The 26,061-nt window shown below is 40.0% G+C and overlaps 1 protein-coding gene across 2 annotated transcripts; it reads left to right on the top strand.

Annotated features, from left to right (window-relative positions):
• mfsd3 (major facilitator superfamily domain containing 3) lies at positions 1 to 21,874 on the top strand. Of its 2 annotated transcripts, none has more exons than XM_068703878.1 (6): positions 1 to 96; positions 588 to 1,410; positions 9,097 to 9,244; positions 15,821 to 15,921; positions 17,987 to 18,096; positions 20,371 to 21,874. In XM_068703878.1, exons 2-6 carry the CDS (start codon positions 711 to 713, stop codon positions 20,575 to 20,577), a joined length of 1,266 nt encoding a protein of 421 aa, XP_068559979.1. In that variant the 5' UTR covers positions 1 to 96; positions 588 to 710; the 3' UTR covers positions 20,578 to 21,874. The 2 variants fall into 2 exon arrangements, with proteins under 2 accessions (XP_068559979.1, XP_068559980.1); XM_068703879.1 differs by having other exon boundaries at positions 1 to 100.
• The last annotated feature ends 4,187 nt before the right edge of the window (positions 21,875 to 26,061 follow it).

Genomic DNA, 26,061 nt, shown 5'->3' with positions numbered 1-26,061 from the left:
GAACCTGGCAACCTCATAGCTTATCCACACAACTACAAACAAGAGGAGCACCTTCTCCCGGTTAGCCAACGCTAGGCTAACCTACTTTCTATCTCAGTAGGTTAGGTGTTAATTTATCTCATAACACATATGGAACTTTTTTTCTGATTGCATCACAACCCCTTTTAATATTGGCATGCTGTACAAGTGTGTTATAAGCTATTGGTATACTAAGGTTAGCGTGACAGCAAGCTAGCTAGCTAACGGTAGCTAGTCTGTCAGTTTGTCAAACTTTAACTGTTGTACCTGTTAGCAAAATGTCAACGACGCAAAGTCACGTTTGTGTTCTGATATTGAAATGATGAAAACACACGTGGTCATCGTTATATTGAACACGTTTATGTCCATAAGTCATTTGACTTTGAGGAGCTAACGGTAGCTGTGTTAACGTTACTGATAACTGAGCTGGCCAGACTTCAGACAGACATCCTTTTAAGGCTGCTTGCGCGAGCTGTGGCAGTCTTTAGTTACCCCATGTCTTCTTCAACAAGATCGTAACTTCAGCATTAATAACCCTGAACCTCACACTCTTTATCTTTTCATTTCAGGTCGATCAGTTCATCTGAGTCAACCAGTCCATTTGAGGATCTCCCCTTTCATCCAAACATTGACCTGACTCATGGACCACTGCAGTGTCTGCTCAATTATAGGCTCTCTTGTGGCGGTAGATCATGAATGACAAACTTGTCTTCCTGGGCCTGCTGTACTTTGTCCAGGGCATCCCCTATGGTCTCCAGTCTTCCCTGCTTCCTGTCTACCTGCGTGGAGCTGGTCATTCCCTAACCCGCATTGGCTTCACCAAGATCCTCTACTTTCCATGGGTCCTCAAGGTGCTCTGGGCCCCTTTTGTGGACCGGGTTGGCACGAAGCGCCGCTGGCTGGTGGGGACAGTGTCTGGGCTGGCTCTGACATGCCTCGCCAGTGCTGCCCTGGCCCCAGAAGCACATATCTGGGGTGTAGCAGGAACCCTGTTGGCCATGAACTCCTTGGCTTCTGTCCAGGATATTGCTGTAGACGGGGCCGCGGTGGGGTTGTTAAAAGGTCGTGGGGAGCTGGGCCTGGGCAACACAGCCCAAGTCGTGGGCTATAAAGCTGGATCTGTGTTTGCAGGAGGTGGGCTGCTGGCTGTGATTGACGTGGCTGGATGGAGCTGGATGTTTATGCTGCTGACATTTGTATATGCAGGCGTTGCACTGTTTGTGTGGGGGGCCCCTGTGCTGGACGATGAGACGTTGAGGGGCCAACAGGCAGATGGCAGCAGGAGGGGAGGGCAGGGAGCAGATGCTATGAGGCCATGGAGAGTGTGGAGGAAGATGCTGGCTGTGCCGGGCACCCCTTGGACAGTCCTGTATGTGCTGACATACAAACTAGGTGAGTCCGATTAATACACACACACACCAGACTCATACATTACTTAAATACTGGAGACTAAAATCTTTTTAATCATTTTACTCATATGTCTTTGCAGACTAGGGCTAATATTAATACTGATATTATGTCTCGAACCTTCCCAGATGAAACTACTTTGTTCTTCATCAGTTAAATTGTTTCAGATCAATTCTATTTTGATCCACAATCTGATTAATTGACACATTTTTGCAGCTGTAATTATGTGCACAGAATGCGCTCATGATTGACATTACTAAAGGATGAATCGGACGAGAAAAGAGAAAGCACAGAAAAGCATAAATAGGAGCACTTCCATCTCATCTACCCATACATGGGAGACCAGTTTACAAGCTTATCAGTTTTTATTTGATTTCTGTTCACAGACTAGACAGACAAAAAAAAATGAAAAGATTCCTGAAATCCCACTGTGAACATTTCTTTAGTTGTGGTCCTGCCTTAATGTAGGACCCAGAGCACACCACTAGATGTCTCTGTTGGTGTGTCCATGAAGACCGAGCTGAGGAGTGAGTGTATTGGAAAAGTTTGGGAAGTTATTATTACATGACAATGTATTGTGTCTTAGCAGGTCCTGTATGCACATTGGAAAATACAGGCCCTGTTGAGATAAAGCAGTTGTTTTTAATGTCTCAGTTATAAAAGTATAAACCTAAGGCACTTGAGCAAGAAGACAATGTAAGTTTGTATGCATATTGCGCTCATGCAGTAAGTTTTGTATGTGAATGAGATGGTTCCAATAAGAAACAAAAAACTGAAAGTAGTTTTGGATCAGTCAAGCTTGTGTGTGTGTGTGTGTGTGTGTGTGTGTGTGTGTGTGTGTGTGTGTGTGTGTGTGGGAGAGAGGGAGAGAGAGTCAATACGACCAGAGTTTGGTGTTTGGTAGCAGAAGGGGATTATGTAAGGATTAGAGTGTCTTTGTGTCTGTTGCGTTCAGAAACCGAAATGGAAGACAGCACATCATGCTGATGTGTCTTTTGTGTGTGTGTGTGTGTGTGTGTGTGTGTGTGTGTGTGTGTGTGTGTATTTGTATGTGGGTGGTGGGAATATAATTGTCTCCTCATATTTGCATAGATTTAACTTGTGTATGTGCTGAATGTATATGCCTTTGTTTTTAGATTGTGTGCGCGTGCGTTTGTGTTTTTGAGAGAGTTTTAAGAGTGGCTCAGTAATCGGATGAGTCCCAGCAGACGACACTACTAGACAAAATATGATGGCTGGCTGGACCCCCTAATCTGTCTGGAGAGCAACCCCCCCCCCACACACACACACACACACACCCCCAACACTCTCTCTGTCACAGAACGCTCACCATCGGCTGATGCTCATGATTACAACAATAATTACTGTAGTAGTTAGTGTTTCCTCAGTAGATTCATTAAGACCCTTATCACTCGTTAGATATTCCTGTTGTAGCCGTCTGAATATTTCCCATCTTTGCGGGGGAAAATATATTGTGTAATATTTTAGCTTAGGCCTGGATGTGCCAGGATAATTGCCTATGTGAGACAGTATTGTTTTTGTTCAAGGGGTGTGTGGGTATGTTTGTGTGATCTGCCTGTCTGAACCCCCCCTTCGCTTAGCAAACACTGACACACACACACACACACACACAAGCACAGACCCCCCCCCCCCCCCCATCTATCCCTAATGAACTCTGAGTTTCCAACACAGTGGCCAATCATCGGGAGCCTCGTGTCTGAACTGTGACCTCTGTGCCATCTGAGGCCACAGGCATGATGGGAGAACTGTCTGAGTAGACTTAGAGGGACGGACGGACAGAGGGCTTGGGGGGGTTGGAGAGAACATATAAGCAGAAATGGTCAAGAAATAGGCAAACGAGAGGTTTTGAGTTGCAGAGGAGCTCAAATGGTGGATACAAACATTGCTGTTGTTGTCATATGTAGGAAAACAAACTGTTCAGTTCTGTGCTGGCATGTGAATCGGCTAAAACACAGTTACAGCTCGTTATCTTTTTAACATACTGCAAAGTGTTGAGTACTATAATTTGAGGAGCATAATTATTTTACCCCAATTTTTCAGCTATATCAACACTTTCAGTGCTTTGAATTTAAATACTTTGCATTGCAAGTCCTGAAATGTTCTCATATTGTTATTTGCAATTAAGGAGTCATCCCTAGTGCAAGTGATGCCACAGTGTTGCACATGTTTCTAAGGTAGGGGTCAGTAGCCCTGTATGTTTGACAAGAGATGTGAATGACGGTGAGAAGAGATGGCCCCTGATGGTGGCCCCTGATGGTGGCTTTCCCTGGGAACTGACCAGGTGGACTGAGGAATGGATGGATGGATGAACACAAAAAAAGAGAAGCTTTGTCCCAATACTCCACTCGAACCGTTTCCTCCTAAAAGGCAACTACAATAGTTCATGATAAAATACACCCAGTTATCAGTTTATTAGATATATCTTATTACTATAAATGGGTTTGACAAAATATTAGAAACAACTCTCATTGTAATGCAGTACAGTTTCAACAAAAACCTTCATGAAGGTAGGATTTATTGCTGTGCTGTTGTATTAGACTGCATTCATTTTAACGAGACAAACCTAATAAACTGGCAACTGAGTGTATATTGGGTAGAGGCTAGTAGGCTTATGTACTCATGTTCATGTGAATATTGGAATGGAAACCACTTATAAAAAAAAAGCCATTGGCAAGGGGCTTTTTTTCCTCTTCTTGCATTGTTTAATGGCAAATTGCATCAAGTTTAATGATGTACCATTGCCCTCTACTGTGCATGTTTACTGTATCTGCACTGATACAGTAAAATATTTTGAGTCTTTAATTAATTAAAAACAAATGTATGAAAGAAAATATTGCCCTGTTCATCTCAAAGACTCACACATACACACTCAAACCAAACATCCTGGTGTTGATATCAGCAGAGCACTTTCAGAGACATCGGTGCCAGCAGAAGCGCCTGCTGGTGGGTTTCGGGGAGGTCATGGAGTTCTGAGATATGAAGCGAGGTGGAGGAGTGGGAATGAGAGAAGAGAGAAACTTGGGGAGGGAGTGTTGGAAGGGGGGGGGGATTTTCCAGAGGGAAAAAGAAGGACTGCAGGGAGGGAGGCTGAAGGAAGGGATGAATAAATGAACAACCACCACATGGTGCCCTGAGAAAGACAGAGAGCAAAATGGCAATAGAGATAAACACACTTATCTATGCACTAACTTATAGGTTCCAGATCTTTCTGGATGTTTAAAAGTCTTATCCACATTTTTGGCTCCATAAATCTCACATAATGAGCTAAATCCAAATACAATCTTTATGATTAAAAAAAAGCATCAACACATGCTTTCATCAACAAATAATATTTCATAATTTTGGCCTGTTTTGTTGTGTGTTGAACTTACATTAAAAACCTGATGTAAACAGCTTTGATAGCATTAGAAAACACTAATAACTTTATTAATTGTTGTCTTGAGTTTGGTGTGTTTCAACACCATCTCTATCAATTTCAGACCTGAGGTTGGCCCCAATCCTTTAATTTGACTAAATATTAGTGTAGTCATTGTTTTCTTCATTTTTGGATCTCAGATAAACTGAGAAATTTAATATAATCTAAATTGAACACTGAAATCTTGTTTTTTCATATAACCAACAAATACTGCTGTATACTTAAAGACATTATGGAACTGTAGCATAGCCAAGTTCCTACAGCAATTCTTGAAAGATCGTTTACATTAAGAGGATATTTACTCTTGAGACCCAGAATGGATATTAATATTACATAATTTCTGAGAAAATAAATGCAGAGAACAAACAAATTCAACCCAGTAACCTAGCAGGTTTAGGTGATGGTGGTTCTCTTGCTTATGCATAGTTAAAAAGTGTTTTCCCATGTCCATGACCCCCGGAGAGCCACAGAGAACTCCTTGACATCTACATTGATCTGCAGGGACTCCGTGTGTGTGTGTGTGTGTGTGTGTGTGTGTGTGTGTGTGTGTGTGTGTGTGTGTGTGTGTGTGTGTGTGTGTGTGTGTGTGTGAGAATCAACTAATATGTATAGGATATTGTAAAGGTGTGTATAGACAGGGCTCTGTTTACTGCTTTTATCCCCAGGGAGCCTGGGGAGCTGAAAGGTGTGTGTGCATGTGTATGTACATAGACGTGTGTGTGTGTGTGTGTGTGTGTGTGTGTGTGTATGTATGTGCACTGTTCTCCAACATGTAGTATGTATGAACCTGTCCCTGTTTACCATGCTCTCTGCAGGAAGTGATCATATCGTTCTGCTGAGTGTCCTCAGTGATCTCTGCAGCGTCTAAGCTGCAGCGTGGACGTCAGGATTTCACCCCACTGTCCTTCTCGACCTCTCACCCTCATCTCACCCTTATCCTACTCCGATCCCTTGCTTTTACCACCCAACATTCACACATACTCACAGGCCATCGCCCCCATCTCGTACAGACTAAAGTGTTTTGTGTAGAACTTTTTAAAAATAATTGGTATAACTTGGAATAACTGTCCTAAAACAACTAAGACCAGCCAAGGTGAGAGATACTTTGTGTCAAACTTTTGGTTTTCAAAAATACAAACTTAAGATCAGTTTTTTCATAAAGTTGTTTCTACGTCTGCTTGTATCTTTTGCTTTGCTGAAAAGGACAAACAGTGTTTTCCTTTCTGAGTCACTGGCTGTTAAGAAAAACTAGGTTTAGCTGTGTTTGCATTGCTAAAACAGTGACCCCTTTCTATTCTGTGCCATGAAACAGTTTCATTATTTGCAGTAAAGCAATCGGACGATTTCGGATGAAATCCATCTTACTAACCTTGTACTAATCTCAGTTAACAAATTATTAATGTTGCCATGAAGTGGCCTTCATAACTTGGACAAATAAAACAACCCTGCCTCCTATTTTTTCCTCTCACTTCCCTTAAAGCATCTGAAAACTTACATTCTAATCTTTAGCATTTATCCATAACATTTTATATATTGCTTATTTATGACTAAATAAGAAACAAAAGTAAGAAATATCTCATTTAATATTGTATGATTATATTATATTGTGTTAATTGTGTAACATTGAAAAACTCCGCTAATCTCTCATCTGGACTGTGTCGACGTGATTTGATCAGATTTGATTGACAGTGTTGGGTAAAATAAGGTCGTCCTTTGAAAACCACATATCTCCTAAATCTCAACTTTTCATGAGCTTTGAGGTGACAGTCCTGTTTTCAGGTTTGAGACGATGCATTTTTCAGACAATCCAATGGGTTTTTAAGCTCATGCTCATTGTTATCAGAAGAAAAAACCAAGAATAAAAACGCAGAGAGAAAAACGTCTGACGTGAAATAACCAAAATTGTTCAAACTGCAGAAAATATAATAGTTTTGTTTATCTCTATGTCGGTGCTTGGACACACTATACCTGCTTGAAAGTCTAGTAAATAATTGATGACATAAAGCACCTTTAAAAAATAAATAAAAAACTAGGATAAAAAACCCTGTCCTGTTACTTCTCCTAATGTTAAATCGTTTTGTATTTCTGTGCTGTCTGCTTCTAATGTAAACATAAACAGTGTTTTCTATGTTCCCTCCTCTCTTTCCTCTTCGCTAACCTCCTAACAATGTCTCTGTTCATTTGCCCCCCCCCTCTTCCATTGTCTTTAGCTGTGTCATTTAACTCACATCTTGTTAAGGAGTTTTTTTTAGATAAAAGCATCATGATTGTCATTTCCTGCTCTATATCTATTTACATCAATTTCTTCTTCCCTTGCCCCTTTTACACCTACTGTTGTTTCTCTCTCTGCCCTTTTCTTTATTTTCTTCTTTTTATTTTTTCACACTGTCTTTCTCTTAGTCCTCCACTCCTCCCTCTTTTTTTTACCCACTCTATCCCCCCCCCCCCCCCCTTCGCTCTTGTTCCACCCTTTTCTCCTTCCCCTTCATTCTGCTTGTTTAATCTTTGCGGATGTCTAATGAAATCCCTGCTGAAATGGACAATTGTTGCTTTGAGAATATTTATAGAAAGGAATAATCAGCCTGCTTGTGTTTGTCTGCACGCCCTCCCCCTACCCCCCTCTTTAAAGAAATAATTAGTTGAAGGCAGGACTGTGAAAGCTCTGAGCTTTGAGCTAAACAACAGGCAGACGGGAACGGGAGCACAGAACCATGGGTAAACAACCCGGGCGTCATGGGTTCCGCTGCTGCCAATGTTTACTTTATTATGACTAATATGGTTACGGCTAAGTTGATGCTGCTCATAACAGTTCAGCGCAGAGGATGACATATATTAAAATGTGAATAATGCACAGAGAGGGTGTGAGTGTATCAGGGCAGCTCCCACTGGGTATGAGGAGAGAGTAATGATATATTGTAAATATGTACTGTAAGTCTATTAGCTTGAATTTGAATACCTCATGGGTTTAGGAGTAACATTTTGCTGTCATATGACTTATTTGTAAAATTATACTACAGTAACTCAATTCAGTTTATTGTCTAGCCCATAGTGCAAAGTACATACTGCTCAGTAACTCGTTTCGTGTGATTTGAATTACCCCTGACTCTCCTCATTCCTCTTCTTCGCTTATACTTTATCTGAAAGAAAAACACAGATAGATCTGTTTTGGAAAAGTCCCTTCCATACCTAGCCAATTGGCTTTCATTTTCATTACCAACTTGAACGTGGTCATCTTTATTAACTATGTGTAGATTGCCAACAGTGAAACCTGGGTGACAGAAGTGTTTCCTACACCATGTTTCTGCTGGCTTGTCACACCAGTGGTGACACTCTCGTTCTACTGCTGCACTCCCCATCACTGGGAGCTTCTCGGCTTTCTCATTTTTTTATTTCAGTCTGTTTCATCTGCCTTTTTTTTTTTCTTCCTTCTCTATTTTTGTTTGTCTCCTGGCTGACTGAGTGAGTGAGTCGTCGCGTTGTGTTGCGTCGTCTTTGACAGCAGTCTGGGAGCCAAGCTGTCACTCACGCAGCTCCTTGGTCCCACTGTCTTTCTGAAGTCAGTCTCCATTAATATAATAATGGCGTATAGTCGGCGCCACTGAATATTTTACTGTAATGTTCAGCAGAACATTACCCCCACACTCAACGCCACACAGAGAAAGTCTTATTGTCTGACTGAAACTTTTTATTTTGACTGAAAGGTCTTTGTGAGGTCTGTTTCATCTGTGGAAGTTTTTGTGTTTTTGTTGTGTTTTCCTTTTGGTGCTTTAGGAAAAGTACTAGGCCCCGTTTGATAAAGTGACTGAGGGTATTCTTTTTCTTGTCAGGCATCTATTATTGACACTTTCCAGGAATAGGCCTAGGTGCGCTGTGTGTCGGTGTGCTGTATTTGATTCGGCAGTTGTCATCTCAGGAAAACCATGTTGTTCAGTCTTGCAGGCTAAACAGATCGGTACAACACCCTCATCGTATTTGACTGTGATTGGAATAGGCGTGTGTATTCAGGAAGTGTCTCACATATTTACTGTAGGTGAAAAACAGCAATGCTTAGTCAGAGACATGCAGTACATAAAATGTTGTATCAATTGTATGTCCAACCATCCTCATATCTCACCGAATAACTAATTCTACTCTCTCTCTTGCTTCCCTCCTCTTCTTCCTCTGTCTCTCATCTTCTTTTTTTCTCCTGATCTTCCCTCTTTGTCCACCTGTCTCTTCTGTCACTATGTATACAGGTGAGCAGGGGGCAGTGACCATGTTTCCTCTTTTCCTGTTGGATCATCATATGACCGCCAGGGAGCTCGGCTTCTGGAATGGCGTTATCGCCATGGGCTTCTCCATCTGTGGCTCTTCCCTGGGAGGCGTGCTGCTCGCTCAGTTCAGGTAGCCTTTATCAACACCGTTATTCTCACCAGCTTATCACGGTCTTCACCATGGTCACTTTTGAATGGCAGTAGTATTTTGGGACTCTGAACTCTTTTTAGGGGCCTCATATCATAGGGTCTGTAAATTAATTTGGTGCTCAGGGGAAAATTCCCTCAAAGGTACTACATTTGATATTTAGAGCTTAACATAACAACAAACAACTATTTGCTATGTAAACATATAGAGGACTAACGTCTTCCTGAGCAGAGAATGAATTCGCTCTGCCTCTCTGTGTGTTGTAATCAAAGCTTCTTCTTGTTTGGTTGACATAGCATGCTTTTACTGCATGTGATCTTACCACACTGGCTAGCTCACAGCCACCGACTGCGCTCACTTTTTCAGCTGTTGGCACCATTAGCTGCGAGTCGCCTGTTCAGCCGTCGCCATGTTGAGCGCTGTGGAGAGGCAATAGAAATGCTCCCAATCATGTATTTAGCACCTTTAACAATTTTATACATTTGTAAAAGTCAAAAGTCAAAGATTTCCATTTTTTGCATGTCATCAAATCCACATATTCAAGAGAGTTGTTCAGTATTCACAAGGCTACATTGAACAGTTAATTCAACTATGGATTAATCTGCCAGTTATTTCCTACATCATTTGGTATATAAAAATGTAAATAAATACTTATAAATGCCTGTCAAAATTTCCCAGAACCCAAGGTAACATCTTCAAATATCTATTTTTGTCGGAGCAACAGTCAAAAACTGGAATACTTCTATGACAGTTATGAATTAGGAATAATCACAGATGAGAAGCTGGAACAAGGTCATATTTGGCACTTTTAAAAGAAAAAAGAAAAAGAGTAAATGAGGTGAAAACGAGCTGCTATAGGACAGAAACATCAGGCCTGCTCCTCTGTAAAACTGTTTTTTTAGTTTCCAGCAGTGAGAAAGAAGTGACTATTGACAAAGTCCAGTCCACAGCACCACAGGAACATGTGTTTTACTGCCTCATACTCTCTCATCCCATCAGATGTAACAATACCATCATTCTCATCTTCCTCTTCTTCTTCCTCCTCCAAGCTTTTTGTGTACACTGACTCCTTCTTTCCTGCAGCTTGCTTCCTCCTCCTTTACCTCTTCCTCATCACTCTGGGCCTGTTCTTCCTGTTTTTTTTTTTTTTATTACTCTTCATAGGCTTTGTGTGTGTGTGTGTGTGTGTGTGTGTGTATATGTTTCTGCCTGTCTGACTGTGTGTGTACAGTAATTTAAGTAAACATAGCCTTGTTTGAGAGCTCAGGGACCCCCTGTGTCTGGTGTGTGGTGTGTGAGCAGCATGAGCAGCCAATCCATCACACACACTGATGCGCGCGCACACACGTACACACCCCTCAGGGTTTGATCCCAGAGAGGCAACGTGCAACTGTAGTTGAATTTAACTTTCAAATTTAAAGAAAGACACTAAGATGTAGACTTTATGATGAATATATAAAATGGCCGTATTGCATTATATTAGATTTGACTTATTATGGTGATTGTTATGACTTTAAATGTGTATTAGCATGGGTATGTAATGGTTAATGCAGACTTATAATATTGATGAGCATGCATTAGGAGATTTCTATAGCAGATTGTTTTAGTATTGAATTTAACCTTTACATGTTTTCCCCTTCAGCACATTGACGCTGCCATTTGTGGCTGACCATTGTTGCATAAGGTTTTATGTCTGCTTGTACTAGGATCACATCATAGCACAGCCCTGCCTATGGCCAGTGTGATGTAATAAGAGCTATAAATAACAACAATGCCTTTGTAGAGGATAGTGTGTTAGTTTCCACACTGTGCATTATTGTACTCTTAAAGGTAGAATATGTACATTTGAAATGTGAAATGTCTAGAAACAAGTAGACCTCTGTTATATGATTTGTTTAGCTGTGTGCTTATATTATCTCTAATGTTTCCAACAATTTTCAAACCCAGAGAAATCGACGTAACAGTCCGATTCATTTGGTCTCCTGCCAATGACATCATTTCCTCTTTACGCATGCGTTGTGGTTGTCTGCCATAAGCGGTCATGGATTTACTTTTTTTCAAGTTTGAAGCCTCATTTTTACAATACACTTTTGAGGTCTTGGTCTTTTTTAACAAAGTATTTTAACGGGATGAAGTACTTAAGTCATCGGACATCTGGATCTTATGTTATCAGAGAAACGAGCTGAGTAAATGTTAGTGGCAGCTCGGTTTGTTTGTTCCCTGAGCACAGATTCTTAACGCGAAACTGCTTTATTCAGTAATTTTACCGATTTTAATCACCTGGTCCAATTGTTTTGGAGATGAGGAGACCTCTGCATGCGAGGAATTATACTCTCGCTAAAAAAACCCTCAATAACAAGCACTAAAGGAGATCCTAGTCGGGAGAAGCTGATTCCAATGACGACAATGGTGGTGAAGACAACAACTCTACCATGATCCCACTTTACTTCACAATGTGACCAAGTTCTGTCTTTTGTCATTATTTTAAATGAGAGACCCACAGTGCCAGAAAATTACATATTGTATGTTAAACAAACATCCAACCATCTTTCCTTCCTTCCATCCACATCTAGACATTTGTGCGATGTAGCCAATTTACCACATTAAGGGGTGAAGATGAATAGAGATACTGTAGTTGAGCTTGTGCCTTTTGCTCATGTGTTGGTGTTTGTGTGCTTGCCTGTTTGTTGACACATGTCAGTTGCCCTGTGCTCTTTCTGATGTCAGTCTTTTTGTCCTGGTTTTCTCCTTATGTAACGTGTCACCAGAGATGGGCAGTATTTCTATTACTTGTATTTGAAATTTCAATTACTTTTGAGTATTTTGTAATTTGTATTTGATAGGGCCGATAAAAAATCTAATGTAATTTGTAACAAAATACTTTAGAGTGGAGTAATTTTGTATTTAAAATACTCAAAATACTTTCTCCACGAATCAAAAACAGTTCACGAGATCAGTCTTCAGATCTTCAAGTTCAACAAATTGTCTGTCAAGGTAAATATTTTATCTGAGTGTGACAGATGTCAACTAGCTTGATGTATAATTTATGTCTGGGTCTGGCTACATAGCCTATTGTATATACATGGTGATGGTTATAATATCAAGCTAGCGATCAATGCTAACGTGCTAATGACGCTAGCATGCTGTCTAGGCTAGTGCATAGCCAGTGTTTAGCAAGTTAGCTTATCAGTGGAGTAGCTAGCTATAGGAAGAGGGAGATTGGGAGCTTGTATCTTCATGATAACCTTATCAAGAGACGTCTGACCATCTAATCTCACTGTATTACAAGTGATGCTGTATCTTCTCAATGTGAATGTCATAATGCCATATCAATTACTGGCTGATAATATAGTTCACAGTTAGCCAGGCTATGACAGTAGATGTCCATTTGTTAACAAAAACAAAAAAACATTAAATATCCTATTTATTTTATTTAAAAGGCATATTATGAAAGTATTCTTAGTTTTATTATTTCATACATTCTACAGTTGGCCAGGTGGACAACATGTCTCAGTACAGTCATTTATTTAGGCTCTTTACCTGTGTACAACTGGTTTTAATTCTATATTTTGCTTTTATAGTATGTGTGATGCTATTCATGTGTGATCAATATTTTCTTGTCGATACAAAGCCAAAGTTTATGGGCTGTTAAGTCCCATTAATACATATATATATATATATATATATATATATATATATATATATATATATATATATATATATATATATATATATATATATATATACATAATCAATCAAGTTGTCTTTTAACAGCTTTGCTTAGTTACACTGACATTCTGTGACTGTTCTTCCTTTCTGTGGGGTTCACCAGAGCTTTGTGTACATTATATATATGTGTGTGTGTGTGTGTGTGTGTGTGTGTGTGTGTGTGTGTGTATATAGCCCAAACCTGAATGCTCTGCTATACCAAATTGTGGGAAAACAGAAAATCCAGAAAAAAGTATTTCCTATATTTTAAATACAAAATACATGTATTGTGTTTTGTTACATTTTCTGGCACCAGTATTTTGTATTTTATTTTAATACATTTATTTGAGGGGTATTTTGTATCAAAATACATTTTGATGTATTTTTGCCCATCTCTGTGTGTCACTAGCTAACGCAGAGTAAACCTCCAAAGGCAACATTTTTTTGAGGTGAAAGCACTTTCAAAAGATGTCATTGTTATACTTTGGCTTTTAATCTTTCACTCTTTCCCTCCATTTCACTTGTAAAGGAATCTGTAAGTTGTAAAGGCAGTAAAATGTTCACACCAACAGAAAACACTCATCGAAATTACTTCTGAGGGTCAGATGCATAAAAGCCATTTAGACTCATCAGTCTTAGGAGTGTTGAGGGTCAGTCTATCGGTCTTTACTGGTCCAGTTTCTGCCATGAGTTTCTGATGTCTCTATTGGGAAAGAATGTGTGGGAACTGCTATTTGTATTCCTTTAAGAACATTTAAAAGTCAACTATACAGTAATTTGGAACAGAGAAATTATACCTTATTTGAACTGTAATTGAAACACCTCTGTAAGGCCAGTATATGTTAAATGACAGCTGATGAATCAGAGTTAATAATTAATAATAATCATTTCCCCAACCCTCGTTAAAATTAAATTTGCAATCAACTGAGATATTGTGTGATCGATGAAAAAATCAGATTATTCCACCAATTTTATTTACTTATTATTCCATAAAAAAATATTTCTTTAGAAAATAAAATCTATGTGGATTTTTATATTGATGACTCAATGATCTATTAGCAGAAATGTGTGCAAAGTAGAAGATATAACGACTCAGTTTTAGATTATTTGATCAAATGGATGTATTTGGTTGTATGAACCGTCCAGTGTCGGTTAAACACTTCTTCTTCCTCACTTCTTTCTGTCACACACACACATTCACACAGAGAGAGTGTTGTCCACCAGGCTGCAGTCCCACCTCTAAAAGCTCAGTTGGAAGGTTTATCCTCCTCACCATCAGAAATGGCTGAGTGGTCAGTGAATGACCCCCTTTACAACTGCCACTGGCAACCTGAGAACACGGCTATTCTTATCTGGGCCCGGCCCGTGTGAGGTGGCAGCCAGACAGGTCCTCTTTCTCACACACACACACACACACACACACACACACGCACACGCACGCACACACACACACACACACACACACACACACACACACACACACACACACACACACACACACACACACACACACACACACACACACACACCCCTCAGCATCTCTAGAGAGTGCGTGATATGAAAGACTGTCATTGAGAAGGTCGGTAAAGGAGCAGCAGAGAGAAGAATGTCTTTAGCATGTGAATGATGCAGGATTGGTTTTCCAGTAGAGAGGTAAGGAAAGGCTTGGTGGAGAGGGGAGAGGTGGAGAGCAGGGTGGAGGGAGAGAAAGAGAGTGAGGTGATGTCTTGCACTGAAAAAAAAGTTAAATAAATATATGTGCAAAATGTTTAGCTCTTCAGAATTACTTATGAATGAGTCAAAGAAAGTGTTCACTACAGATGGTCTTCTGCTGTCTTTTGAAAAATATTTTTTGTGATAATCTGTTAACTCTTAATCACATACACCAATGAGTTTATTTTATCATGGTATTTGAGAGCAACTAAGTGTTTCTGTTTGAGATAGCCAGCATTCTTTGTCTATAGTCACTGGAGCAAATGTTATAGAAAAATGTTAAATGTTATAAATTTAATGTCATACACTCACATACGTCATCATAGGTTCTAGTTCATTGTGGTGGGCATTTTTCTGTTTTATAATGTTTGAAGATCAAACAATCAAGAAAATAATCTGCCAATTAATCAATTAGGAAAATATTAGCTAGTTGCAGCTCGTACCATATAATCCGAACATACGCATTCAGTTTGGTCAGTGCTTAGCCAATTACAGATCAGGGCCTCGTCTCATGAGGCAGGGTAATGAAATTAACCTGTTAAACTTTGCTGAGAAGAACATTGAACTTTAAATCTCAATCATGGACTGGAATTGTTTTACTCAGTGCTCTTATCCAACTAAATCAGATATCCGGCTCCTTTTTCCTCACAGCTTTTTTTAACACAAATAATTACATGCAAAAAGACAAACAAACACACACACAGTCCTTTGAGTGGCAGGCATCCTCTGAGTGATTGGCATCGTTAATCCCTGATGTCACACAACGTTTGTATGTGTTTGTGTGTGCGTGCATGTGTTAACAGTGATTAATTATCTTCCTCATGCTGGGGATCTCCTTAGGTTATTGATTACGTCACAAACCAAACCCACAGGGGGATGATTTTCTTGCACTAACAGGGAATCAATTAGTGTCTGGGGACTTGTTGACTTAAGCACGTGCACGCATGTTACCGAGTGTGCGCATGTAGGTGTGTGTGTGTAATTGGGTGTAACATGAAAAGAAAAAACCCAGTGTCTCCAAATGTGCTAACCTTGAGCCCCTGTCACCACATATCACACTGCTCATCAATAACACTCGAACCTCAAAGTTGTTGAACATCTCTCTGATACTTGGCTGGTTTGCTGGTCTCTCCGCAGCATCGGGGCTATGATGCGACGTGTGTTTGTATTGCGAACCATCAGCATGGTCTTCCAGAGCTCTCTACTCACCGTACTGGAACCATCACCACTCATGAAAGGTGAGAGACAGAAATACAGTCACAGACACCAGTTTAACTGGAGCCCAGTTACAACACATATTACCATTTGCCCTTATTCTATGTAGTCCTACTCATAACGGAAGTTAGAGTGACCCTGTTAGTCTTTTATTCTTTACCATGAATAGTGTATCAGCAAGCCACATGTTGTTTATTGAATTCTCTAGATTTACATATTTAAACTTTCAAGATCTTGATCCCATATGCATGCAGTCCTCATTCTGAATCATTAGTATGCAGGTACATGTAAAAACACAGCTTTAGGTCACAAATGTACAATGAGTTTATGATAAACACACAAGGATAGTCACACTGACTATGATATTATAGTTAGAATAGGTTAAATTATCTTTTGTTGAGAATAAGAACTGTTTATTCAATGCAATCAACATTTTTAAAGGCCACCGTTTGAATATGCTACATAATCAGTCATAAAAACTACAGACTTATGTAATGTGGTGAATAACAAAAGGCTAAAAACGTCATGATGCTATACACCAAACAGCAGGACGGCATTTGAAAAGAGGAACAATGGAACTATGCTTTTGCAACAATGACTAAAAGACACAAAAATATGAGCGTTGAGCCAACACCTCTGACAATCTCAACAAAGACTACATTATGACATTCACTACTCTGCTATTGTGTTGTGGTATTTCTGTCAATGTGTTCGGCCCCTGGATATGTGTGACGTACGGTGTGTGTTGTCCTTTTTTTCTTATGGAATATGTCAGCTGTCTTTTGTCACCTTGGCTGGCAGGTAGTAAATCGATATTAAAGTTAGGTAATGGCTGTACAGCACAGTTTTACAATAGATAATTACCTTCACAGGTAACAGTTTTTTTCTTTCACACTTTTGAAAAGTTTCACCTCTTCAGGCTCTAAAATGAATCAATTGTCGTCAAAATCACTCTTTAGTTCTGCTCAAAGTATATATTGACATTTTCAAGCTGTGATGTACGCACACAATAAGACATTGCTTCATCTTTATCTTTACAACATGTCGAAAGGTAAGATACACGGTAATTGTTTAAATATGGGGATTACTGCACACACTTTCTCTCATTGACAGAAATTGTTGGGCAAAGAATGAAAAAAGAGCGCTAGACAGAGAATTAAAAACGCTGCTTACTTTCTCACTTCTGCGCACATGAATGTTGGATTGTCTTTTCAGAAAGTTACATAAATTGTCAGACACAGCGACAAAAAGGTTAGGAGCTACTAACCTACCGATTGAGCCAGATGTTCAACTCTAATACAGCCCAAGAATGATGCAGAGGACATTGATAGGCAGATGTTCTTTCTCTCTCCAGAGAGCCATTCCGTTATTAATGTCTGAATGACACTTCTGATTCTGTTACACAGCCAGTCGCAAAGCTTTTGGGATTCAAATCTGCGCCTTTTATCTCCGGCTGAGTTGTCTGTTCCCCTATCAAGCCTCTCAGACTGAAAGTTGAGGCCTCTCCCCCCCTTTACTTTAAACCCAGAACAAAGATTTCAGGAAAACTCAACCAAAAAAAAAAAACACCGGAAAAACATTCAGTTTCAGATTTTTCAATATTACATGATAACCCTCCGCTTCCCACTCTTCCAGTCTGATCAGTCGGTGTATCTGTGTGACTCCAACAGTCTTGTGTCGGTGACTGAAGAGTCTTATTCGGGAAAAACTCTGGCGGCTTGAGTGAATAATTCAGTGTTAGCGGGAGCAGAGACAGATAGGCTCTGTGGTTCCTCTGTGTTTCCCCACTAACACAGCTCTGCCACTTCCCCTCAGAGGATACGCTACATGTGTTTTGGGGACGATGGGGGTTGGGGGGGGGGGGGGTGGCAGTGGTGGGAGAATGGAGAGGAGACACTTCAGCAGCTTACCGTTTCTTGCTGCTTTGTCTCTCTACTTTGATTTCTACATAGAATGGTGTAGTGAGAAGTCTAGCAGAGCAGCAAACCGTAAAATTGATTGTTTTCTGCCTATTTCAGAACAAGTTAACAGTTGCACTAAGACGTTCTGTGTCTGTTTTTGCTTGATTTTGTGTGTTCGGTACTTCAGGTATGGCCGTCCTGAGTATGAGTGTTCAACACTTTTTGGGCGGACTCATCACCACGCTCACCTTCACTACCATGATGCATTGCACTCAAAGGGCCGAGGAAAGCATTCAGGTAAAGCAAACTTTATTCATACCTGCCAACAGCCCCATCCTAGAGACGAGGACTGCTGTTATGTAATACATTTTTCTCTTTTGTCGCACATTTTTGGGGATTAATTGGGCGAATTCTTTGGTGTTAGGTCATCTCCTGTGGCTTCATCAGACAACACAAACTTTCTTTTCTTCTCTTCCTCCTTCCGTCCTTCCCTTCTTTCCTCTTTCTTTCTTGGTTTAATTGTGCTGTTATGTAATTTTAGGTCATTTCTTTTGATTGTCAGTGTGGGCCGGAGAGGGAAATCCTCCGCATACAGTACCAAACCTATCGTCACCTATACCTGTCAGTTCTCATCACCACTCGGAAAATCTCAGACCCAGTTTCTATCCATTGCTCCTTTTTTTCTTTCTGTCTCCCCTTTTCTGCCCCCCCTCACTGGAATTGTCCCTCCTACCGCCTCACTCTACCTCTTTGTTATTATGGGGTCCTTTAAACGTGCTCAGACTTTTTCCGCTCCTCTCTCGTTTTCTCCTCTTTAGCATAACTCCTCGTGTCCCCGTCGTATCTGGGCCATCGTTGCCTGGAGGTGATCGCTACTCACACAGCCACTCACTCGTCACTCAAGTCAATCTCTGAAGGTGACAAATTATCATTTAAATTGCTATCACTCTTAAAGTGGAGAAGAAAGGAGAAACAAATCACAGGCTGTAGCACAGATTTCAGGATCTGGTTACTGATAAAATAAATGACAGAGAGAACCAATCCCAACATGTTATGATGAGAACCACCTTTAATTTCAGAGGTTCTCATGACACATAAACTGTTTGATTGTTAGTGTGTCGGTGTGTGAATCAATATGTGTGTGTGTGTGTGTGTGTGTGTGTATGTGCACACAGGAGGGGGGAGCATTAGCTGGCCTGCGCTCGTTGTGTGTATATGTGTGTGTTATTGAAGGTAGTGCTATCCAGTGACAGAAAGCTGATAGTGAGAGTGCTTGTTAACGATCCCCAGGAGATAGAAACCAAATCTGTTAAACAAGTTGCTCAGAAAAAAAGGCACTCCACTTAGCTGTGGTCACACAGGGTCTCAGTTCTCTAGCTCAGTGTGCGGACCACAGTAGTCTAAACTCACCACCAGTTCTTCAACTCTCGTCAATAGTGATTGTGGTAACTAAATCATTTTTTGATTAAGTGATTAATCATCTAGTCTACATCATTTCTGAAAATAATGAAAAATGTTAGTTCAGATATCTTGTTTTGTCTGTACAACAGTAATAAAAACCAAATATACTCACTGAACAAGGATATAAAATCTTCAAATCCTCACAATGTAGAAGCTTGAAATAGTTGCTGATTCCTTTTCTTTAAATCTACTAATCAACTAAACGACTAATTGTTGCCGCTCTTGTTCTAAAATGGCAAAGGAAAAGGTGCACAGCAAAACAAACACTGTTCATCCTGTAAAAGAAGCTTATGGTATAATTTGTGGATGTACAGTAGTGAAGGATCATAATGCTCACGCTGTTTAACTGGTGAATTTTAAAACCAGTGAAATTTCCAACTGAAAGTTAACTCTTTCACACTAAATATAAAAGTTCACATTTGCTGTATCTTTATTCTCTTGTAATGCAGAAGAGTAACAATTTTAATCTATTTTTGTTTGATGAAGTAAAGACATTTGTAATAATGAAGAAAAGAGTCCTAACCCTAAAGAATGAATTTATTCAGGCAATGATCTAGGTGACGCCAGAGTCCTTCTGTGTTGTTTAGTTACCTGCCTCACCTAACTGCCGTGCTCTCGGGCAGAAGGAGGAGGTTTAGGTAAGATTAGGTAATCTGTCTCTCTCACTCTCTCTCGCCTTAAGGCTGGGATCAGATACTCTTCTTCGTTTGGACTCCATCCATCGTCTCAGGCTCTGATCTCACGCTTTCTCTTTCAGGCTTCCAGTCTTCTTTATTTTATTTTTTCCCCCCTTCAATCATTTCCTTTTGCTTTTTAGGGTTTTTCTTGAAAATCACACTTTTGATCTAGTCTCTGTCTGTTGTTATTTTGTATTACAGGTTTAAAAGCATCAACTGATAAGTTGATAGTATGAAGTGTCAGCTCTCTACATTCCCATCTACTACTCCCTCTTTTTACTTACAATGTGCCTTTTTTTCCCAAACCCTCTCCTTCCTCCTTCCCCCTTGTCCTTTTCTCTGCTCACTTCCCACTCCTTCACCTCCTCCTCTTACTCTTTTCTCATCATTCCTGCCCTCTCATCCTACCTCCCCACTCTACTCTCTCCATTAGGCGACCCACTACAGTTTCCTGGCGACTCTGGAGGTGCTGGGGAAGCTGACATTCAGCGCTCTGGCCGGAGGTGTGGTGGATTGGTTTGGTTTCCAAGTTGCCTTCCTCTTCTTCCTCACCCTCTCTGCCGGGACAGCCCTGCACGTGTGGACGGCTACGTTCACCGGTGCTCTCAGGGAGCACCAGCTCAAAGAACAGCCCAAGTAAGATCAGGATCAGGGTGAAAGATCCTGATACGGGTGTCTGCAGGTGCTGAAATTGTATTAAAATAACTTTGACTACCAGTATTCAGACATCTCAAAAATTCCTTCCGATAAATATAACACTTATGACTTCAGCAAATCATTTCAGTCTAGAAGACATGAATAAGTTTACTTTCTTGTTCTGCCATTTTAAGGAGAAATCAGCCATGTGGTTAAATACTCTGCTACAGAGTGTGCTTCTTTTTTTCTTTTTCTTTTTTTTTTTGCACAATTGTCATTTTACTGGCAAAACTGGCCTTACGTTTTATTTATTCTGCATTTGAAATGTCTGGAAAAGTCTTAATATTTGCAGTAATGTGAGGAAACTTGCAGATACTATATAGGTAAGAGCACATTGAGTAATAAGTTGTCTGGACAGTATGGGATCGGTGCTTTTAGTCAGTGTGATGAATTGGTGGTGAGAGTTGAGAAGTGCTGTTTTTATCATCTGAGTCATTTTAATGTTTTAATAAGCCAGCAATAAGAGCTGTAGCCAAAAGCAATATTGCTACTTTGTGATGCTTGTTCTATCATATTGTACGGTGTATAAATATGTCTGTCAATCTCCTGAGTTGTATGGTTTACAGTTCTAAATGAATGAATCTCTACTACCTCGTATCAGCACTGTATGGTACGATAAACAGGAGGCAAATGTATACAGTAGCTGCACCAAGTAGAGCATACACTCATTCACAATGAATAGTTGCAATACATACACTATGTTACCTGAGCTACAACAGTTAGCCAAAGTAGGGTTGCAGTTAGTGCAACTATTTCGTTGTTCGTCTATTTAAAAGGGAATAAAAATGCAGTACAGCTGTTGAAATGAAGCATTACTGTTTATGTAACCACCGTTTTTCAAAGTAAAATCGTATAGGTCAACCCTGACCGCTTACTTCTTATAGGAAACCTCTGCCTTACACACTGCATGTTGCCATCTTGTCTAAGTTTTTCATCAAAGAATCAGACTTATCAATATAGTGATAATAATAACTACATTCTTTATAAAACTTAAAAGACCAATACCACTGGCAAATGTTGTCACGTTTGTGTTTTATGTCAATAATATGTATGATAGAATATAGTGTAACTCTCCATGGTACTGTGCGCCATATAGAATAATTCTCCAGGCTTAAGATATGAATGAAACAGCAGCATAGAATGATCTGTTTTACATAAATATAGGGCCATATTACATCATTACTGGTTCCTCCATGTAGCCAGGTCCTCTGCCATGAGATTTACACAAAAAATAAAGCTGCTGAGTGAATCTTAGAGTCTTGTCTCTATGTGTGTGTGTGTGTGACCTCTTGGTATTTGCCTCCTGTCCCCACATTTTACCACATTTTCTGTCCCCATGGGGGAGGTCTTGTGTGGTCTTTGAGGACAATCCCACCTTTGAAAATCCACTCTGCTTCATAGCTGCTCCGAACACAACAGTGGCTCTCTGCAGTGCTCTGGCTGAGGGCTACGGGAGTGAATAGGGCCCGTGTCACAGGATGCACAACCCATACAGCTCTAATGACACAACAAATGCTGTGAAGGAGGATTAGGCCAGCTTACACGGCCCCTCAATACACCTCCACTTAACACTTTCTCACCCGGCCTCATTATCTGGGCGTACCGTTTGTGTTTAAGGATTATGTTTTATCCTCAGAAAAGAGCGAGCGGAAAGAGCGATAGACCTGTTTAGTTTGGTGTTTTTTTGAAAAGTGACATGAAACGAAAAGCCCACTCCTCATTGTGTTATGCAAACTTGTTGAGGTGTAGGCCTATGCTGTATATGGAAGGAAGGAGGGCTTCTTCTGCATCACAGGGCAGTTTTTAAAGCAGTGTGTAATTCTATTAATCATCAAGATCTTACCTAACGGTAATATTTACATTAGACTGTACATGGAATTATAGATGTTCAAATTTTCATGTTAGCATGAGATTGAAGCTACTACTTTCAACTGGGCAAACGGAGATCAAGTAATACAATCAAAAGCCTGAGAACAGTTTGTCAACTACTGTTTCCAAGGTCAAAAATTAACTTTATTCTCAATTTATTGGATTCAGTTTTTCTGTGTTTGGAAAGTAATTTAAAGGGTTGAAATGGTCAGTTTACATGTCAAAAAGATGTTGTTACTGCCACCCCAATACAATAGAGGTTAATGCAGATTTATTTGTACTTAAAAACACTGGAAAATTACATTTGGAAAACTCATCTCTGAATAAACAATCTGCTGATTGCACATCATTTGCTAGCTCTATATTAAAGCCTGTGTTCAGACGAGAGCGAAAGGGAAGGTAGACAAGTGGTCTGAATCCTACAGCGCTGATGAGAGTTAGACCTCCCACTGTGGTTGCCAGATTGGCAGAAACCCCCCGTGAAGAGAGTGCGTGTCTCTGGGCCACCCTCCCTGCCACGGCTACCATTGTAGTGATAGATTGTTGGATTTGATCTGCGTGTTGCCTCACATGTCGACTGTGAACTTTGTAGAATAATAACAGTTATTATGGGAAACGCGTAAGACTTGTTACCAAGTGTGAGAGAAGCTGTCTCAGTTTGCCAGGCATGTGCTGTAAACACAAAGTGTAGCCTTCCTTACACTTAAAAGAGTTGTGTTATCACAGTACACGGATCAGGCAATTATTCAGTGAATACTTTATTATGATATGGCAGGGTACACGGCACTTGTGTTTGTTCATGTGTGAATTCCTGAGCTGTTATCATCAGAGTCAGATTCCTTATATGGAAGGGTAAGGCTGGGTGTTCTTTTATGTCAACAGCTATTCAGTTTCAGTCATTAACAATCAGGCTGGGGCACAAGTCTGGTCACATCACCAACTTTATACCCGTATCACACAGCAAAAGGATCGGCCTTCTCATTCACGCCGTGCCAAGGCTTATCCGCTAATCACAGCGTCACAAGATGCATCACAATGTCACCTAAAGAATAGAATACACGGAAATAATAAGGCAGATTTTATAAGCTACTGAAAATGGAGAAAGAGAGTGAGTTCACTGACAGTTGCATCTCTCGCCCAGTAAGAGTTAGCTCTGGGAAGAGACGGAGGGAAGAGAGGAGAGAGGATGGGAGGGAGGCAGAGAATGCAACATGTCCTAATCTCAGCAAACAAAGGTGTTGTATCGCTTTTTTTCCCTCTTTTGTCTCTTAGCGCCCAAGGGGGAAAGAGGTGTTGGCTTTTTGCGCTGCTTTTGTCCGGTGGCTGGCAGAATGGCCTTCTGGGAAACTTGAGTGGGCAGGTGGAGGAGCGATCAGCAGCATCAAGTGTCACAGTGTTTCCTCTACTGGTGTTTACTTTTTGTTTATTTGCAGAATGAGCGACATGGACACCTCTAGCTCCTCTCGTTCTTCCCACCGCTTTGTCCTTAGTCTTTGTTTTCCTCCTCGACTTGCTCAACTAACTTCATCATAGGCTCACATGGAGTTTGTTTCTGTTTGTCAGATTCTCTAGGACACTTTTTTTTAAATAGAAAAAAAGATTTCAGACTTCATTGTCATTTCTCTATGAATGTAAACGGCATCCAAATAAAACTATTAATATCAATTAATAGCCTATGTTGAGATACCCTGCAATTTAAATACACATTTATATCAAATTGTTTTATTTCTGTTGCAAGATTCTGGCTTTGGTTTACACTTTTTTAGACACTGGTTTATTATTTCACCTGTATGGCACACTGGTAGAAACCATGCAAATGAATGTTCATCTAAATGCTTGTCAATGTCAACTAAATTAATTCCAGCAGCTTAAAAGTGATGCTCCAAGATTTTGGAGATTTCGGAAGCTTTAAACTGCATCTCACAGTCTTCTTCAAAATTATATTTTTAAGTTTTTGATTAAGAGCTCTTATTTTCACATACCGACATTAAATCTTTTAATTTTTGCATTTTAATGGCACATATGTGGTCAGACTTTATCCATAAAATAAAGATTGTGATACAACACGAAAACTCTATAAAAATGCTTTCAAAGAGGCAGCCATTACATCTGCTATTCAATGGTAGAAAAACTCTAGGATACATCTTTAAAGTAGAAGTTCTTCACATAAAACATTTATGAAACCGGTTTAAAAAATATAATGTATAGTAAAACTGCATTGTAGGTCTATAGACAGCAGCTAAAACATTACTGGCCATATAAGGCCATTACAATGGTCTACCACATAATACTTTCACACTTAACCACACAGATAAAAGGTAAAAGTCCAATAATAGAAAGTAGGACAGATAGAGAGAATAATTGATAGTAATTGATATTAGATACCCAGACAATGAGCGACAGATCATTTCTGATAACGCTGGAAATATCTCATTATTATGTTACCTAAAAACCCACATGCACTACAGACTATTGCAATTAAATGGCAAATGATCAGCACCCATCTCACCCTGTAATCTGTCTAATGAAAGAACAGCACATCATGTCCTTCAGTTAAGTGGTTCAGGCCGAACAGGTAAAAACATTTACAGGATTAATTAAAGTGTGTGCTTCAAATGTGCAGCTGCTGAGTCACATCAACTGTAAATGTCATATCTGTGTATCACATGAACTGAGATCAACATGTGTTTATGTTCCTTCCACACAACAAACTTAACACAAAAACACTCTCAAGGCTGCGTAAACACGTGGCAAAGTTGAACAAATATATATATATATTTTTACCAACTAATGGATTTGTTACATGCCCCTACAGCAGTGAAGGCTCAAAGAGGAAGAAAAAAAGAAGGATATATGGAGGAAGTATGGGAGACAGAAGCAGTGAAGGTTCAGTTTGCTGTTCGCTAAAACACAACGAACGAGACGTAACTCTACCCCGAGGAGAGAGGAGCGCTGATGTATTTTCTTCCATTGCAGGCAGGCAGATATCTTTACCTGGTGACAACACAGGCCTGTGTGTAGATCACATGACCTGACCGCTACTGTGGGAAAAGGCAAAGATGTGAAGAATCATTAAGGATCTAAAAAGATAAAGGAAGAACTCCGGGAGGAAAATTATACATTGACTTAAATCTTCAGTTAGATGTGCTAGAGTGCTCCTAAAAATATACTGTCAGGTATTAAATGAGGCAATGAGGCCTTTTTTGTGTACTTCAATTTTAAACAATTGTGGCACACACACACACACACACACACACACACACACACACACACACACTGAATCTGCTAAATAGATCCAGCACATGACTGTTTATCCTGCTCTGTTTCAGGGTGTCTGATAATCGTGTTTTTGAGAATTTTCTTTTTGGGAATTACCAGTATTTCAATACCGTTAATTTAAAATTCACGCACATAATCCCCTGCACTTAATTTAGAAAAAGCCATTTTCCATTTTGATGAGAGCCTGAGTAGAATCTTCAATTAGTTTCCACTGAGATGCTGTAAGTTCACCATAACAGCCTCTGAGCAATAACTACAAGCCCGACCCCACTGAATAACT

The sequence above is a fragment of the Cebidichthys violaceus genome, unplaced genomic scaffold (assembly GCF_023349555.1).
Source record: "Cebidichthys violaceus isolate CVI_PGR_0920_01 unplaced genomic scaffold, fCebVio1.0.p SCAF_9, whole genome shotgun sequence".
Taxonomy (NCBI): Eukaryota; Metazoa; Chordata; class Actinopteri; order Perciformes; family Stichaeidae; genus Cebidichthys; species Cebidichthys violaceus.
This window is presented reverse-complemented; position numbering and strand designations above follow the sequence as displayed.

Bases quoted from the DNA above. Each gene is read 5' to 3' on its own strand.
- mfsd3 (XM_068703878.1), top strand. From the start codon at position 711: ATGAATGACAAACTTGTCTTCCTGGGCCTGCTGTACTTTGTCCAGGGC. The intron at 1,411-9,096 runs GTGAGTCCGATT...CTATGTATACAG, and splicing joins TGTGCTGACATACAAACTAG to GTGAGCAGGGGGCAGTGACC. The intron at 15,922-17,986 runs GTGAGAGACAGA...TCGGTACTTCAG, and splicing joins ACCATCACCACTCATGAAAG to GTATGGCCGTCCTGAGTATG.